At 43.2% G+C, this 18184-nt stretch overlaps 1 protein-coding gene across 2 annotated transcripts in view; it reads right to left on the bottom strand.

Annotated features, from left to right (window-relative positions):
* The window catches only part of Utx (Utx histone demethylase), a 133908-nt gene extending 117567 nt beyond the window's left edge, over positions 1-16341 (bottom strand). For both annotated transcript variants that reach the window (XM_050187915.3, XM_055076600.2), the window contains exons 1-5: positions 16156-16341; positions 15523-15589; positions 12305-12578; positions 11167-11216; positions 10898-10956 (exon numbers count right to left, since the gene is read on the bottom strand). In XM_050187915.3, coding sequence (XP_050043872.1) covers positions 10898-10956; positions 11167-11216; positions 12305-12578; positions 15523-15589; positions 16156-16232 — 527 coding nt within the window. In that variant the 5' untranslated portion in view covers positions 16233-16341. The remainder of the gene's footprint in view (positions 1-10897; positions 10957-11166; positions 11217-12304; positions 12579-15522; positions 15590-16155) is intronic.
* Positions 16342-18184: the final 1843 nt, after the last annotated feature.

Below are 18184 nucleotides of genomic sequence, written 5' to 3'. Positions count from 1 at the left end.
TGCTTCCACTTATGAAGATATACATTGTATAATCCCCCCCCCCCCTCACACAATACTCCTGCTGGAGCCTGTGAGGTTTTCTTTAATAAATTAATAGTGCGTAAGCATATATGCGCGCGCACGCACGCACGCACACACACACACACACACACACACACACACTTTTGCACTATCTGACAAATCCCACTACCGTGGTGGTCTAGCGGCTATGGCGTTGCGCTAGGGTTAGTTCCAACCAGTTCCAACAGTCAAACAAATCACGCGCCACGTCACGTGAGAGGCACGGCGGGCGGCGACAGCTTGATCATTCTAGTCGAAACTCGATTTCACGAAGTGATGACCACACTCGGAATTATTTCGCTAAATCGGGCAGTTTGCAAAATTGAAAAAAAAGGAACTTTTTCGGCCCTTGTAACATAATTGTAACGTAGCGACAAGCAAAAGCTACCGCGCCAAATGCGCGTTTGCCGCTAATCCAGCCATCTGTTGCGTAAACCGTGAAACAGCGAACGCAACCAGCGCCTCCGCTACCGAGGCGGTGTTGAGTTCGCAGTTCCGTGCATGGGCGCGGCGTGCAGCCTCGTCAAAATGAAGTTAAGGCAGTGAGTAGGGCGCCTATGGATGTTTTAACGCGTTAGCTTTAGAGCGCACACTCGAAGAAAGGCCCGTCTGTGTCAAAATGAGAAAGAAATCACTGCTTTTTTTTTTTTACTCATTTATTTCAGGGAAAACTTCGTTAAATCGAGTTCGGCCAAGTTAGTTTCGTTAATTCGGGTTGACGACAACAATGAACCCTATGGGTACCTTCCGGGGAATGGAAATTTCTTCCTTAGATCCAGTTTTAACCGCATGTTGTGCTTGAAGACTAGTCGCCAGATTATCGGGTGATGTTACGCTTGGTTGTGTGTGTAAGACAACGCGAGCTCACTGCGTCTGGACTTATCCCAACTCACGGCATTCCAAACGGAAATAATTCTGGCGCCCGAGGCGTTTATTAGTGTAGTCCCGCACTGATGCGATTATCTTTTTTTTTTCTTTCCTTTTTTTCACAAGCCGACGCGAACAAATTCCGCACGCGATTCTCTCAGAAACTTCATCGTCTGGGCAAATGGAAGAGGCCTACCTGCGGTTTGTTAGGTTCCAGTAAGAAACAGCTAGGTCCCGCAATTAACCTTCGCGTTCCACGTACGTCACGAAACATTCGCAGCGTTGTCAGCACCCATTTCACAGACATGCCGCCACAGAACACACGAAACCCGCCGTGGTTGCTCAGTGGCTATGGTATTGGGCTGCTGAGCACGAGGTCCCGGGATCGAAACCCGGCCACGGCGGCCGCATTGCGATGGGGGCGAAATGCGAAAACACCCGTGCACTTAGATTTAGGTGCACGTTAAACAACCCCAGGTGGTCGAAATTTCCGGAGTCCTCCACTACGGCGTGCCTCATAATCTGAAAGTGGTTTTGGCACGTAAATCCCCATAATGTAATTTTTAACACACGAAAGTCTCTGCTAATAAAGCCCCTCCACGCATCAGCTCAGGGCGGTAGTAGAACGGAGTTGCTTTAGTCACTGCTACAGAGCAGTCATAGTACGACGCGTGGAACGAGAGCTCGCAGTTCTACTTTTTGTAAGAGCTGGTAGCCTTGCTCGAACACAGTGCTGGGCTTTTACTGGAATATCACGCACCTTGATTAAAGTGATCTCTCTCCCTCTCTCTTTTCGTGCTTTAGCTTTGTTCAGTTCAGCGTCCAGCAGCTAGCTCTGCACGGCGGCTAATATTCGCGGTAGAAAGACACGTAGCGCCATCTGTCCAAAGAATGTCGAACATGCATAGCGCGCGTACTTTTGGACCACCGTGCTTTGAACCTAAAACCGAGCTACGTACTCTCAATGCTACTTTAATATAGTTCGGCGGTGTGAATTCGATGCATATGATACGTAATCTGTTTTATGCTGACAAATTGTTCTTTGCAATATACTCTTTTTAACCGCGTCTTCTCTCCTGAACTGCCCAGGTGAAAATGTTGGGCTGTCTTACTCGATTACTGTCCACTCATTCCCATTTGTAACCAGTTATACATCATAAGCCAGCAAATGGTCAGCCGTATAAGCTGTAAAATGCACAATAAGGCAGTTTAACATGACACTTATTTTTGCATAGGAAGGCTTTCAGTTTGCATAGGAAGGTTTTGAGTAAGGCTAACTGTTCACTCTACATGGTCACTTAGTACCAAACTTCCTCATAATTATGCAGCAGCAATCAATGTATGGTTTTCTTGAATATGCTTACATTAATGTTATACATCGCAAGGCTTCTAACTACCTGAATTACTGGACAGCTATTACTTTTGAGCATGCAGCCTTGTTGGTTAAATAGGACAACCAGTAATGTGGTGCCCAGTGTGCTAGATACATTGAGCAAGCATCACAGTCACTGTTGCTGCCACTTTCTGGTGGAACATATAGAAGAAACATTGAACAGTAACTGTATGTTTGCCTTCATTCCAGACACTCATAGCACCTGCTGGAAGTACGTGATTTCATACAACGGTTGCATCCTAGGTGTCATGCATACCCAAGCATAGCATGTTCAGATGTAGATACAGAAGTCCTCAGTTATCACCTGCACAATATAGTTCTTGTCTTCTCCTGCAGTACTTTATATACTGATGATTATTTCAAAGATTTGGGAACATGCTGCTGTCTCAATTGGCAACATAATTTATCTGTACCACAAGCAACACGTGTATCAAGTCCCACTACTAGTGTAGCAGTGCTGTAAGCCTTGTTCACGCCCCATTCACCTCGACTGCTGACTGAAGTCATCATGAACCAGTCGAAATCCTCCATAAATAATGCCAAATGGCTTCATGAGTTCCCGTAATAGTACAACCTTAAATACACCACCTGTCAATAAACATTCCTCACCGACATAAATGTGTGCTATCACAGGTTACAACAAGCAGTTGGTGGGAACACAAGCCAGAGAATCTTCTCTGTTAATGAATGCACAAAGGAGCCAATTAATTGAAGGATAAATGAATAATTGAATGAGTCTTGTCAAACATAGCAGCAATTACTGCCCTTATTCATTGCCCCTTCCTGCTTTTTCCAGGACAAGACAAGCCAGTGACAAGACTAAAAAATCAAGTCTATGCCTTCTCTCTAGTCTATACCTTCTCTCTCAATCAAGGAGCCTCAAAAAAAGTTAATATTAATGTGTTTCGATGATGAAAGTAGGTAAAATCACTTTCACAGCAACCTATCTACGAGTGAAAATGCCTTTCTAGCAGAACCAGCTGCAAAACAGACTCTGAGTTGCCACAATGACAAATGCTCAGCATGCTCCAGACAAGCATGGCTGAACTTGTGCCCCCCTTCCGTGACAATGAGGAGTGGCCAATGGACTCCTCCTCCAGCTCGGACATGCCATGACAGAGACTGATCACACAACTCAACTTGGTAGACGAAAGCTGGGAAAAAGGAGATCAGCACAAACCAGGGTTTTCGAAACTTAAATTGTGGAGTTTAACGTCCCAAAACTGCACATTGGTTTACGAGGGATGCCATGGTGAAGGGCTCTAGATTAGTATTGATCACCTGGAGTTCTTTATTGTGCACCTAAATCTAAGTAGTACATTGGCACTTTTGAATTTTGCCCCCACTGCAATGCAACCGCCACAGCCAGCAATAAAAATTATGATCTAATGCTCTGCAGAAATGCCATAGCCCATGAGACATTGCAGAAAGTCCAGGTTTCTTATAAATAAAATTTACTCTCTCTCTCTCTAACTTGTGTTTCTGTGACAATACCAAAGCATGTGGAATCAGTGATCTGTGACATTGGTTCTATTCCCAACTGCTCTTTTCTTTCGTTCATCATAATACTGTGCTCACACTTTTTATCATACACTGTGCTCCACTTTGTTCATGTTTTAAGCCTGCAGCCTATGCCAAGTGAGGTTATTAAAGATGGTTCAAGGCCTAAAAGTGCTTAGAGCTAACCACCTGCGCACAAGTAAACCTGAAAAAAAAAATAATAAAAGAAAAGACAAAGAAATTCCACACAAAGATGCGTTCAAAACAGCTGCACTCGATTCTCTTGTACTGCCGAACCACATGGTGACTCACAATGACATTGCTTTGCACAGGTGTTCAAAAAAGTAGGTGCTGAAAGAAGTTCAACATGCAAAGGCAGCCCAGGTGACGTGAAGCAAACAGCAGTAGAGACTAAAAGGACCACATTGTCTGTGACAGGTTAATGATGTGTTGCAGGCATGTTGGATTAAAGAAGCTACAAGGAAGGCAACGCCACCAACCAGCTGTAGACATTGTAGACATGTCGAACCATGATAAGCAACAAGACAATGAAGAAAATGCGACCTACGACAAGTGAAGAGAGCCTTGAAAACCCAGTGTGCAAATTTAGCTTGGCCACAACAAGCAACGGAGAGCATGCCAAGAAGTGGCGATCAAAGACTGCCGAGAAACATACAAAGCGAAAGGATCAATTTTCTTCCCACACAGGATTTTTTAGAAAGACCAATATAGCAGCTGGCTAAGAGGCATATCCTGCAGTGCTTGCTTAACATATTTGTGGTAAATGACACACAGTGTTATATTTCCTGCTGCTTAAAAGCTAAGAAGTCATGTGGCCCTAACAATCTTCCAAATGCATTCCTGCTTCCTAAATTCCTTGCAATTATTTTTGTAATGTCATTTGCTGGGCGAGCTGGTTCATATCAGTGACGGTTTGACGCATGTTCTGCTGGTTCAATGTCAGGACCACTATTTTCATTAAATTATAAGTTTTAAGTCCAGCGCTTGTCCTGTGCAGTTCTTTGTCTTCGTATTTTTCCGCTGCATTCATTCACCCACTAATCACTTTTGTTATCTACGGAAAAACTACCTGATGACCAGCGGACAGACAGGGTAGTTTGTCCTTAACCCTTTCAGTGTCACTGACGTACTGGTACGTTTTTGCATTTCTGTACCATCGTGTCACTGACATCAGATAGAAATGTGAGGACCATAGATGGCCAGCCAATTGTCATTATCCTTGTTGTTTTTTCCTTTCTGCATAACCAACAATTTCGATTTTCAGATACTGTTGGCCATCTTGGCTGTAACAGGGTAGGTACAGGAAGTTTGCACATAACGGAAAAAGTAGGAACACATTACAAAACATAAATGGAACATGAAACAATGAATGTTAGAAATAACCACCAAAACCAATAAGCAAATTCAAAATACAATACTTCGGCAAAGAGATACGTGTTTGTAACATGGTGACAGTGATATCGCAAGCAGTATGAAAGAAAGACTACAGGATGCATTCTAGAAAAGTCTGACAACGTTTGCACAACACCGTTATGATTCAATTTCATAAAAGGTTTTCAACCCGTTCCTCAAAGCCTTCAATGCTACTTGATTGCAAAACGGACACCTGGAAACTGTTCCATTCTTTAATCGTTTGTTTAAAAAATAAATAAGCGTACATGTCCAGATATGCTAATGGAATTGAGAAAATGCAATGATTGCTTGACCTGACGTTTCTAGCCTGCCTGGAAGCAAGATAGGGTGTGGTTTCAATACTGAAGTGGCCGTTTGATAACAGGAAACGAATTAAGTCTAGCCAATTTTTGGCGTTGAGCAAGTGTAGGCAAATCAAGCAATCAAAGCATTTCAGAAACAGTGTCAGAATAATAATACCAGGAAAAAATGAACCTTGTGGATGTTCTCTATCTTCTCAATGCGATTTATTAAGCCTGACTGAAATCGATCCCATACGACACTGGCATACTCTAACGTCTGTCTAGTGTAAGTTAAATAAGCAAGTAGCTTAGCGGGTGTGGTTGTTAGTTTTAATTTGTGGGGAAGGCAAAGGAGTAAACCACTCTGTTCGTTTTAGAATATCCAAGAAAAGAAAAGCAATGCTGGGGGTGCGTCACCTCTGAAAAAGCTCGACAATGATAAGGTTAAAGGGACCGTCAACCACCTAGAGTGTCTCACGAGATGCTGGCGGAAATGAAAAGACTAATTTATAGTGATAAAATCGAGCATGCTGCACAATTTAAGTAGGAATTACAATTTTAAATTGGTGTAGAAAGTCCCAAGAGACAGCACATGATGCAAACTGGTGGTGAAACCTTGGCACTTGAGATGTACAGTCAATGAGACTACTGTACATAACTCAGCTTTTACCAAGTGCCACATACATATTGTTTAAAATCACAGTATTTATACAACATATGTGTTTTCACTTTATTCTATGTGTTTTATAAAGTAAAAGAGTTCACACTAATGAGTGGTGCTGCATTCGCGGCAACAAGTAGAGTGCCAGAGCATGGTGTCCCTCACTGCATAGTAGCTCACACGAGTGCTTTTGTACGAGCGCGAGTTTGTGAGTGAGTACCTCGAGTTCTGTGGACTCCCTGTGAGATACAAAATGCCAGTGACAATTACTGTGCTGTAGATGGGTGCCAGCACTACAATAAGTTTGTTCGATTCAGAAACGTAGCATGACACCGCAAACAAGAAGGTACAGATTATTCTGGTTGTGCTGCGCTGGGCTGCACCCACTCGCTGCAAAGGTGCAGGGTGCACACCCTGCACCTTTGCAGTGCTGTATCTTGGATAGTTGAGGGCCGAGGTGCAGAAGGTGCAAGGAAACTTGATTGAATTGAATAGACAGTACTGGCCTATCCTACACTTAGCTTGGCTTGGCTAAAGAAAAGCTCTGTATATGACCAAGGCAGTTCGACAGGAAAGCATGTAGCTGTTGTATAAATAATACAACACTTAAAAAAATACGAACAACAAGAACATCGGCTTCATAAACAAAGTATTACTTTCTTACAGCTAGAGCCACGTACAATCACTACCGTGCTCAAGTACCACTGTTTCCAGCATGTTTCCAGCGTATGACTACATCCTCACTGCAGATCGAAAAATTCCAATAAAAATATAGTAACACGTTAACACTGTTTGATTAATTGGACACTGACTGGTAAGCTTTCCGTTGCATTAAGGAAAATGGGCATCGTAAAAATTGGTTGCCAATCCCTTAAAGGGGCCCCCTGAACCACTTTTTATCGAACTGGACGAAAGCATTCGAGGTGAAAATAGGCTATTTCAGAAATACTTTGCCACAAAAAGTACTTCAACGGGTCCAGCAGAAGCGGAATTATTCGCAATCAAACACGGCCTCCACTGTGCTCCCATTCCTTCTTCAATGCCATGCACTGCAAAGGCTAAAGCGGAGTGGGGCATGCCTGCAATGCTCCGCCTTCTAAATGTAACCATGGCGCACTGTTCAAATTTCATTTTGGATGTTAACGTAGATGCGACAACTTCCGATTTTGGTGCCTACAATGTGGTAAATGTAAGCCAAACACAGTTGTCCTTTACGAACCGCAGTGCGCTTACCCAGTGGACTCGTGGCAGCAGCCAGGGGCGGCTGCTGTATCTACGCTACGTAGCAAACCACAGCTACCAATAGCAGCTGCGTATGGGAATTCACTTTATTACGAAATAATGCGTCCAGAAGAGCAGGCTTCTGTTGAATACAGAGCAATTCAGAGAAAGGCGACTTCACGCACCACTTGTGAGCTCCATGCACCATGTACAACAGGAAAACTTGGCTGAGATGTTCACAGCAGCATATACTACCTGTCGACTATGTTATTTCATGAAGCCCAAGGGGTGGTTCATTGCCCCTTTAAGAAAAAAACATTATGTGGACCCCACAAATTGTGGCAACGCATTAAAGCAACACTTTCTTTCGTGTTTGCTAGGAATACTGTTTTTGTTTTGAGACCACTTGGAAGTATAAACCACGTGACAGAATTGGACAAGTTCTCACAGGGAAACGCCCCGCTCAACGTAAACTTGTGGAGTTCCAACATGACAGACACATCTTACAGAAACCAGAGTCAATTGCACCCAGTACACACCAGGAAAAGGCGAGAAAGGAGGAAAGCTAGAAATTAGCTCAAAGTAATCATCTGATTTTTCTATTATCATGTTGGAAACTTTTCAAGCACATTGCCACACATGTTTTGTCAAGCATGATACACATTACTGCATTCCTGTCATTGTGCAAGATGCAGATGTGTTTGCTATATCTGAGAAATCATGCATCCTGAATGTTGTAGCCGCTGATAGACTACATCAGTGTGCATGTGCGAGAACAATTAAGCACATTCTCGACCATGAGCGGATACTTCATTGTAATCTAGAATGCACAATGACACCTGTATGGACAAGGGACAGCTCGACAGCCGTGGGATTGATTTGATGACCAAAAAACGTGCTCACTGCTATCGCTGCTGCCAAAGTGCAACTATGCTTTGACGGCACAAGGTCACCAAAATAAACAGTTTGCTCTTTCTTCTGCTTGTCCCGTGCCTCTTCACCGTCACTACCAGATGACAATGTGGTGCCAAATGAAATGAATGATGATTTGGGCATGTGTTAGTCCCTGACAAGATTTTAAAAATTATATTATGGGGTTTTACATGCCAAAACCACTTCATGATTATGGGGCACGCCGTAGAGGGGGACTCTGGAAATTTGGACCACCTGGGGTTCTATAACGTGCACCTAAATCAAAGTACACGGGTGTTTTCTCATTTTGCCCTCATCGAACTGCGGCCACCCGTGTGGCCGGGATTCGATCCCGCAACCTCGTGCTTGGCAGCTCAACACCCGTGACAAGATTCTAACACACATTTAGAAAAGGGAATTTAACAGTCACTCAGTTAGCAATAACAGTCTGCTTACTTGTATCATCACTTGATAACAGTGGTTAAATACCAACTTTAAATTTTAGCAAAACGTTGGGCTTTGTACTTCATGACCAATGTATATTTAGACTCAATAACCTCGGCTTGTCAAAGAGATTATTATCATAGATTCCTGCATATTTAACTAATGGCAAACAATTGTCTTAACAACTTATTCCATTTGCACACGATGTGGGAAATGATGATAATCAGAAAGAAAAGGCCCTTCCTTGTGTCTTGTGCAAAACAACCTTTTATTGAAAAGTGTGGCCTATAGGCAACATAACAGACAAAGTGGCGGGTTTCGGTATTGAGTATGAAGTTTCTGGCTAAATGTTTTTGGTCAACACTGAATGAAAGGCAGCAAGTGTCATTTGTTTGTTAGAGCAGGAACGCAAGATGAGGAAGAAGAAGTTCGGCATGTGGCACTTTCTTTTGAGGCGACATGATCAGAGGAGACAGACTAGCGCAAGATCTCCAGCTGCAGTAGTGTCAAACATGTGATATACACCTATGCAAAATATACACCTATGGTTCACATATGACGAAAACTGTCTGAACCAATTCCAAACAAAGCCACAGGCAGCTTGGGGTGAATCCCAATTCCAGTTTTCTGCCTGGTGTTTACCTCATATTGCCGACAAAGTTTCTGCAAACTATTCTTTCTTTTTCTTGATTATGCTTATTCACTATGTGTCTTACACATTTAGATCGAAAATAAATGCTTTTGGGGGGTATTTATATGTGCTGTCATTAAAGCGTTAATATATCTGTATATACCTACAGTCTAGGGTCTTCACTTTTATAGGAAGTTTCAAGCTACAAGAATGTGGGAGTTGCTATCGCTAATAACATATCTTGGTGCATCCACACTGATAAGATCTTCATTTACTAATGAACTTGCTCTTGACCCCAGTCAGTACCTGTTAGCTTTAGCATCTAGACACAGCCGCCACCATTAGGCCGCATTTCCTGTCATGACAGCCCCCAGAACTGATATATTAAAGTACGCTCTTCTTTCCCCCCCAAGGATGATAATAGAGTGGATTGGACTAAATTGGAAATATTTTCTATTATTATATACCATGCTTATACCTATCTAGGGTTTGCAGTATGTAATAAACAAAAATAAATTTTCGAAGTATATATGCAAGAGGTACCACTTCATGAACAAAACAAGTACGCTGAACCTGTTTAAAGAAATGTATTTTCACACTGAAGCAGAGCTCCAAGTGCCACTGAGCGCACCTCAACAACTGACTTCTTTCATGAGCCACAAGATCGCTTGTATGGATCTACTTGAGTGAGGCACATGGCGGTGTCATGTAGAGAGCAAGTCAGTGTGGGCGCTTAAACTGGTGTTGAAGACAAACCTATGTGCTTGAAACAGCATTGCGCAGCATCATGTTCCACATAGCCTTTCCACATTTTATGACCATTAATTGTCCCAGCAGAGAAAACACTGCAAGATGCCATGTGCTTGAAAGAAAAGAACCTTTCGGCATGGGACAACAGCAAAGAAATCGATGCGCTGCAGTTTTGTGCCACCACCATGGAGACACGCCACCCTATGCAAAAATACTTTTATACAGGCAGACTTGGCGATTCCTCTGGCTCTGACTCATTCACTCTAACAGAAAGAGGTTCTCACAGTGGAGCTGGCCACCTTCTCAAGAATAACGCCGTCCTTGAGATGCACAAAAGGTCACCTTTGTCAGCTACAGCATTACCAGCTGTGGCTTCTGAAATGCATACACAGGTGCTGCCACTCTCAGAGTCTATGTGACGAGCAAAACCCGGCACAAACTGCACCAAAGCTAGGCAATAGCTAATTGGTTAGAACATCCAGCTGCCAAACGCATAATGTAGCAGAGCCCGAGTTTGATCCTCTGCGGCGCTGATGGGGAACCTTTTCTCTTTGTTTTTTATCTGGCGGGGGCGAGGCTGAGGATAAGACAGTGGCCTTACAGCAAACACAAGGTAATGAAGATGGCTTAACAGAAAGTATGGATGGACAAAGCAAAACTAAGTTCGACCTTTTTAACTGCTGGTTCGTTAAAAGGCCAGTTCACACTGTGAGCTTCTAATATGAGGAGGTACTGTCACTCACCACTGGTAGGCACTGTAGTGGAAATAAACAAGGCCCAAACCATACAGGAAAGGCTCATCCTGGTAAAAATAGAATGACAAATGGCCAGCAAGAAAATGACTGTTACCAAAGATAGGCATTAAGGAATGTACGTGATGTCAGCAAGCACTAAACGTCATCTCCATCATAAGCTCTATCTACATCATTCATAAGCTGCCACCAAGATGTCTGCGCAAGAGGTAATAAGCAACAACAGATTAACTACAATCACATAGTAATTGTTTACTTACCTTCCAGTGGTCCTCCTTCATTGCATAGTACTTCTGATATGCAGATAAGGCTGGAATAACAAATTCAAATGTTAAGAACCTGTCTTGGCAAAGCTCACTAGTAGGACATATAAGCCAGAAACATGGTACTTTTGTGGTCAGGCAAGTAGGGTCACAGCCCTAATTCGCCAATAATGACTCATCTCCATTCCTAGGTGGGCGAAAACAAGCAAGAATTCTTGCACTTCATGTGACTGTAGCAGAATGCTACAAGGGCAGCCAAATGGGCTCCTTGCTTAGTCAACCTCGTGTTGTCCTGAAGAAGCAAATCAGGACTGCTATCAGACTGACAAACAGTTTGTTGCAAGTGCACAGCATAACCAAATCCTTCCACAAACTCACCTGCCATGCATGGTAATTGATAATCATATGAACAGACAAACCAAGAAAAGCAAAGGGCAAATTACTTGTTTTTAATTAAAATATATAAATGGTAAAAGGCAATGAAAGTGGAAAAAGCTCATTCATTTATACCAAGGGTCTCAACTCCAACAGCTTTGATGCCTTCTGGTAGCATATGAATGTTTATTGCCCAGTTGCCTTCTCCTAGGTTCCCATACTATGTTATGCCTGCATTAGAAAGGATGCTCTACATCTTCCACCATGGCCACGAGTTGTGGTGATGGCTAGCACTCCCAGGGTTACATCTAGTACACCTATAATACCCACGAAAGCGGATGGGAAAAGAGCACCTCAGTATCTCTATTTGGTAAGGGCATCACATGTATAATGCGAATATGCGGCTTTGGCCAAATCCCACCAGAGGCAAGTCGTTTTTTGTCCGCTTTCATTTCTCTACATTATCTCTATATTTTAATTAAACACAAGTAGTTTAACCTATGCTTCCTTTGGTTTGTCTGTTGGCATCATATGTTTGTCTGTTGGCATATGCTCAGTGACAGTTGGCATCATACGATTGTATATAAAAAAAATTGGGCACCTCGGTTTCCCTTTTCATTCATGCATGGTAACTGGCAACTATTTTTAATAGTTGAGGTTATGTGCCAAAACCACAACATAATTTGTTGTGGTCTCTCACGTACTCTTGGGACAAAGAAACGACAACACAGCCCACTTATTCCCGAGGCTTGATACACACCTTTTGCATAGTCTTCAAGCAAGAGCTGGAAGTGGCCCAGCTTGCAGTAGGTCTTTGGATCAAGCTCCTTAAGTGCAATGGGCGCAGTAGGTTGGAAGCCCAAACGGTCATGGCCACTGCTAGTCACACCGCCACTGCCGCTGTGATCTATGGGTGGATCAAAAGCAGGTACTGTCCCTGCTGAGGCAGGACCGGTAGTATCAGCATCGCCTCCCTGGGGACGCTTGCTTCGCTGATGGTGGGCTATCAGCACTTGCTCTAGATGTCGAACACCCTGTAAAGAGAGGTCACAATTGCAAACATTTTGCAGGAACTGCAAACTGGTGTCACACCCCATCAGACAGACAATTTCAATATGGTTTGAACAAGAGGGCACTGAACGTTATTTTCATTAATGTAAGTTTTACCAGGCATGTTCACTCTCTCTTTGCCAAGTCACACAGGAAAGTGGCACAAGACAAGCAATGGTACCTGCAGTGCCAACACGACATGCTCAGGGAGTTTGTACTCCTAAATTCCACAGAATTGGCTGCACATACACCAATCCAAACTTTCTCCTTGCATGTGACATGAAGCACTTAACTATCAGTGCATCAATTAAAGCTAGGGAAGAAAGCAACAGCTACTTGTGACTACAATTGTCACCTGGACGGTTTTCCATTAGCATGTCTGGCTTTTTCCTCAAGGTGCTGGCTTAATACCAACGCCAGCGTACCACTAGCAGGTTCTCTGGTTCTTCTTGTAGACCCTTTTCGCGGTGATCCCAAGGGTGCTGCCATGTTTGATCACGTGGTGACACATCCATTGCATGCCTCAGCTGTCTCCGTGTTTACAATGGATGTACATGACGCCCGGTGTGGCTCAGCAAACCTCTGTTTCGGGAGATATCGTAGACTGTGACTGGGTGGACAGCAGGAAGCTTTGGCCACAGCTTCAGAGAACATGTAAAAGCACTTTCAGAGCTGGTTAAGCTGTGTTCAAATGGCGCAAGCAGCGTATATGGTGCTTGTAGCAAAAACGGCACTAGAAATGTATTCCAAGCTATCCAAACTTTCTGCCTATGAAATGAATCAGAATCAGCATGTCTTGCTCTTCGTTCTTTATTCAGAAAATACTTTGAAGATGCGGCTTGTACCATTTCTGAATCAGCAAAATTCTTTGGTGCAGTCACTATGTGATTATTTTCTGTCTGATCACTCATGGGTGTGCTCAGTTATGGCATATTTATTCTTGCTGTGCAGAATGCTTGGAATCAAGCTTTCTTGCACGTTGTGATAGTTTGTAGCAAAGAAGTATTATCACTAGTAACTCGCTTACTTTGGTGTACAATCACGAAACATTCAGCTTCAACCATTCATGTGCTGTCTCTGTAGTCAGTCATTTATTGTGCGCATGTAGTGTACATTTATTCAAGTGTGTGCCCATTCACTTATCCTTGATATGTTGGCAATAGAGTGGGCATAACTTTTCATGTGAGTTGGGGTTAATGTGTACAGATAAAGTGCAACAAACTTACTATGCAAGAAAGCAGCACTATTCTCTCTGTCACTGTGTGAAAAGTGGTACTCATTGTTGCTGATGTTCGGGGGTTGAAGTCCTCTCTTTCAAGGTTAGCGATACAACACTGCCAGATGGCTGAATTTTTTTTATCCTCAAGGAAAGTTGTGCATCGCGAAGGGCTACCAACACAGGCTGTCGTTATATGGCAGTGGTCTGTGAACTGGTCACACAGATTCACTCCATTCCTTAATATGCCAGTCACTATTTTTGCAGCCAACTACTGCACATGTCTTCAATCCACCGCTCCACATTTTGCAGCATGATTGGAGCAAAGTGTTCACGAAAAACTAGTTGCATTTCCGACAGCTGATCACACAAAAGAGCGGTAATGGGTTCGTATTCGTGCGCTGTCACTGAGGCAATGTGCAGCACACTGCCAAGAGAGCCACAAGGTTTCTCTAGGTCAAACTGCGCTGAGAAAAGGTTCAATAGCAGCAAAATATAACTTGAATTGCAAGTCCAGCAGCATTGATACCATCAGGCAGCATGTGTGACTTTATTAACCAGTTGCCTTCACCCAAAAAAATCCCGTACATGCGACACTTACGACAAAAAAGGATGTTCTACATCTGCCATCAAGGCCCTGAGGTGTGGCGCTGGCTAACACTCCCAGGTTTAGCTCTAGTAGATAAACAAATACCACAGAAAGTGGATGAGAAAACGGCACTGCAGTAGCTCAGTTGGTAAGAGCATTACATGCGTAATGCAAAGACATGGGTTTGTTCCCCACCTGCGGCCAGTTGTTTTTCATCTTCATTTCCATTAATTTATCATTTCTTTAATTCAATTAATAAGTACATGTAATTTCCGCCTATGCTATCCCTGGCATACTCATTTGTTGGCTTCTTATGATAAGTGCTCCGACAGGCATTCATATCTAGCAAACAACTATTGCAAGCACATTCCTCCCTCATTTTTTTTTTAAATGTTCACTGTTAAGAAATTGTAGTGTTATCTAAAAACTGCGCAGTCCATTTTTTTGCCTTCATTACCCTTTGGGAGCTTTTTCCGATGAGTCCAAGTACAACTTCCGCTTCTCTAAGACATGTCTTCTTGGCAGCCAGCCAATCTTTTGGACACAATGTTTGCTCTCATTCCCCCGCACAACCCTGATAAATGAAGAAGCTCAGCAGGCTGTTAGCTTTTCCTGCTGGCTTTTTCTTTATTTTAAATGTGTAGCGAATTACATATTGAGCCTTTCAATAAACTTCAATCATGCAAAGTTAGTACTCGGCATATCGCCAATCTATTTTTTTCTTTGTTTTTTGTCTTTTTGCATAGTATTAAAGCCAAAAGATGCCTCCGTCCCCTCCATTCTCGCATTCTTTATTTCCACGACAAAAGTGGCAACCACATGCACGATGACGAGAAATAGTAGAACGTTTAGCAAATTTAAGCTCCTCCGATAGGCACACAGTCGGCACTGCGGTATTACTAGGAATAAGTTATACCGGTGCCACACGGCGCACTTTGGCTCCGTTGCTCAGTATGCGGGACGGAGCCAATCATGATCGAGAATTTCGATTGGATCGGGCTTCATCACGATCGAAAGTGGCCGCGAGTGCAGTTTTGCACGCACATGAGTCTCAAAACTCGAAACTGATTCCTAACGTGGATTATGTCATGAAAAATTCAAAAAACTTATGCAAAGACAGTACCTTCAAAATTAGGGCCTTCCTCTTGAAGTTTTCGGGAGTGTTCAGCTTCCAAAATCCAAACAGGCGGCTGGAATAACAAGGAAGACGCTTTCAGCAACGGTGTCAGTTTTATCGTGTGTTGTAAGCTTTGACAACCAGTTCAGGGGCACACGACGATCGTGTCAGAAGTGTTCGTGGCCTTAAGGCACTGCAAATTTAAGATTACTACACTCGGGAACTCTTAGTGCCTTCGGACCCGACACCAACAACGCTCACGTGCGCTATTCAGTGATATTTAACACCGCATGGCTTAGGCACACGCCCTATAAATTAGTGTCGTTATATCAAAGTTTAAATAATGTGGTCGTTACACAAATGAAGAGAAAGAAACTGTCACGAGAAACTACAAATGCTTTCCCGTTACTCTTCCGGAACTGCAAAAGCAAGAACCAGGAAGCGATGTGGCCGTCCCAGGATTGTGTAAAACGATCAGTAAAAGCAAGAAAGACAACCAGATGAGCGGCTTTACATGATAATCAGAGCCAACTAAAGTCTTATCAATCAACAAATGTCCAATTGGGCAAGGGTTTCATCGTCGAGGGGCGTGTATGTTGTGAGCAGCGCAAGCGTTTCCCTAATCAAACACGAACTTACCTGTCAACTTCAGCCAATATAGCCAGTTCCTGAGGTGTCAAAGGCACTGTTACTACTTTATCCGATTCAGGCAACATTGTTAGTTGCCGAACTAGACCAGAAACTTTTTAGTTTTTCAGACCGGGAGCTCAGACAGCACCACAAAACAAACTCACGATGCCATTACATAAAAAAAAAAGAAAGCGAGCAGGATTGAGGCTTGGGCTGGCTTGGCCAGGCTTCGCTACGCTCATGCTTTCAACAGCGTTAGGTGACGCTCACTAAATTAATAAGTGCAAATTTTGAAGGCTATGCTTTTGCTGGTTCCATGCTGCCAAAGTGATTGCAAGAGCCGAAAACACGGCATAGACGTCGGATTTTGGACACTACTTATATGGTCACTATAGATGATGTCCAAAACCCAACGTCTAGGACGTCTTTTATGGCTCCCGAAATCGCTTCCGCCCATGCTTCCGCCGCATTCAACCGACCTTTCTGATCCGTATTTTAAAGCAGAGGGCGCCACCCTATGGAGAGTTATATTAGGAGAATGCCAGCAAACTTGAAAGTATTCTATGAGCAGACATAGACAAAGGGACAGGAAGGTGGCTGGACTAACAGCTGATCTTCATTCATGAAAACTACGACCCCCAAGTCCGTACTGAACATGCGCAAGGCACAACATAACAAAAACACGATCAACACCTTATCTATGCACGTCTACACTGACCAAGAAACGTACTGAACATGCGCAAGGTATAAGATAACAAAAACACGATCAACACCTTATCTATACACGTCTACCCGGATCAAGAAATGTTTCTTGTTTTGTGTATAGATAAAGTGTTGATCGTGCTTTTGTTATGTTGTGCGCTGCGCATGTTCAGTACGGACTTGGGAGACGTAGTTTTTATGAGAATAAAGAACCAACTGTACAGTTGTTAGTCCAGCCACCTTCCTGTCGCTTTGTTTATGTCTACATTTAAATAATAAAAAAGACTAAAACGTTTAAAATACGAATATTAAGGGCTATGCTTTTAAAGGTTGAATGTACCGGAAGCAATTTTAGAAGCGGAAAATACGTCATACGCGTCGGGGAGGATTGTTTCATTGTTTGGGTTTGTCTTTAAAGTAGCGTGATGTACAGTTTTTACTGGTTTGTACTGTTATTTATACACTGAAATTTTTTCTTATGGTCTTTTTTATTACACCTTCTATTTAATTCAAAGAAAAGTCTGAACCTGTGCAAACAAAGAAGATCTGTGCCTTCCTCCATGATCTGTTTTTTAGCGACCGTACTGTTATGGCTACTAGAATGCTTAGCACTGTGGGGATCGGACGAGAACCGGCGTATTCAGCATGGTATGGCCGATGGCAACACTGTGGAGTATGAGCATAATTATTGTAGAAAATTCTATTATGGTGCACCATGATGCGCACTATAAGTAATGCCCGAATTCAGGCGCCGTAGAATGGCGTCTTCTAGTTTTATAATCTTAAAGGCCACGCTTTTGATGGTTGAATGCGGCGGAAACGATTTTGGTAGTCAAACACATGTCATATACGTCGGGTTTTGGACACCGGGTGGGTGAATGGATAAAGCTGAATCCTTTAAATCGGGCGGTGGCTCACGCCACCTAGCTATGACTAGTAATACATTTCATGCTTACTGGAGGGTAAATTTTCACTCTTGCTTCGATTTTTACCGTCAACGAGATAACTTCCCGCATTTTGACAGATAGTGGCGTCCTCGTGCGGCTTTCAGCAGAAGTATACCGTGAGACCTGAGCAGACGACGAGAAACGATGCGCAATGTTTCAGTGCCGTCGCTACATAACTTTTTCCCTTCAACGGGGGTACACCACTGAGATTACTGTCACTGCGGTTTAGCCTACGTAATTATCGTTGTCAGTACGACTGGGATGTGGTCCCGCATGTGTATTGCGCATGATAATATCTGCAGGATAATGCGACTTCGTTTTGTCGGGTTGTCCAGCCAGCCGTTACGTCTACTTGGACATTGAAGATATTAAAGCAGCTCTCAGCGTGA

Source organism: Dermacentor andersoni, chromosome 2 (assembly GCF_023375885.2).
Source record: "Dermacentor andersoni chromosome 2, qqDerAnde1_hic_scaffold, whole genome shotgun sequence".
In the NCBI taxonomy this organism is placed as follows: Eukaryota; Metazoa; Arthropoda; class Arachnida; order Ixodida; family Ixodidae; genus Dermacentor; species Dermacentor andersoni.
Note: the sequence above shows the minus strand (reverse complement) of the source record. Positions and strands in the feature narration are given on the sequence as shown.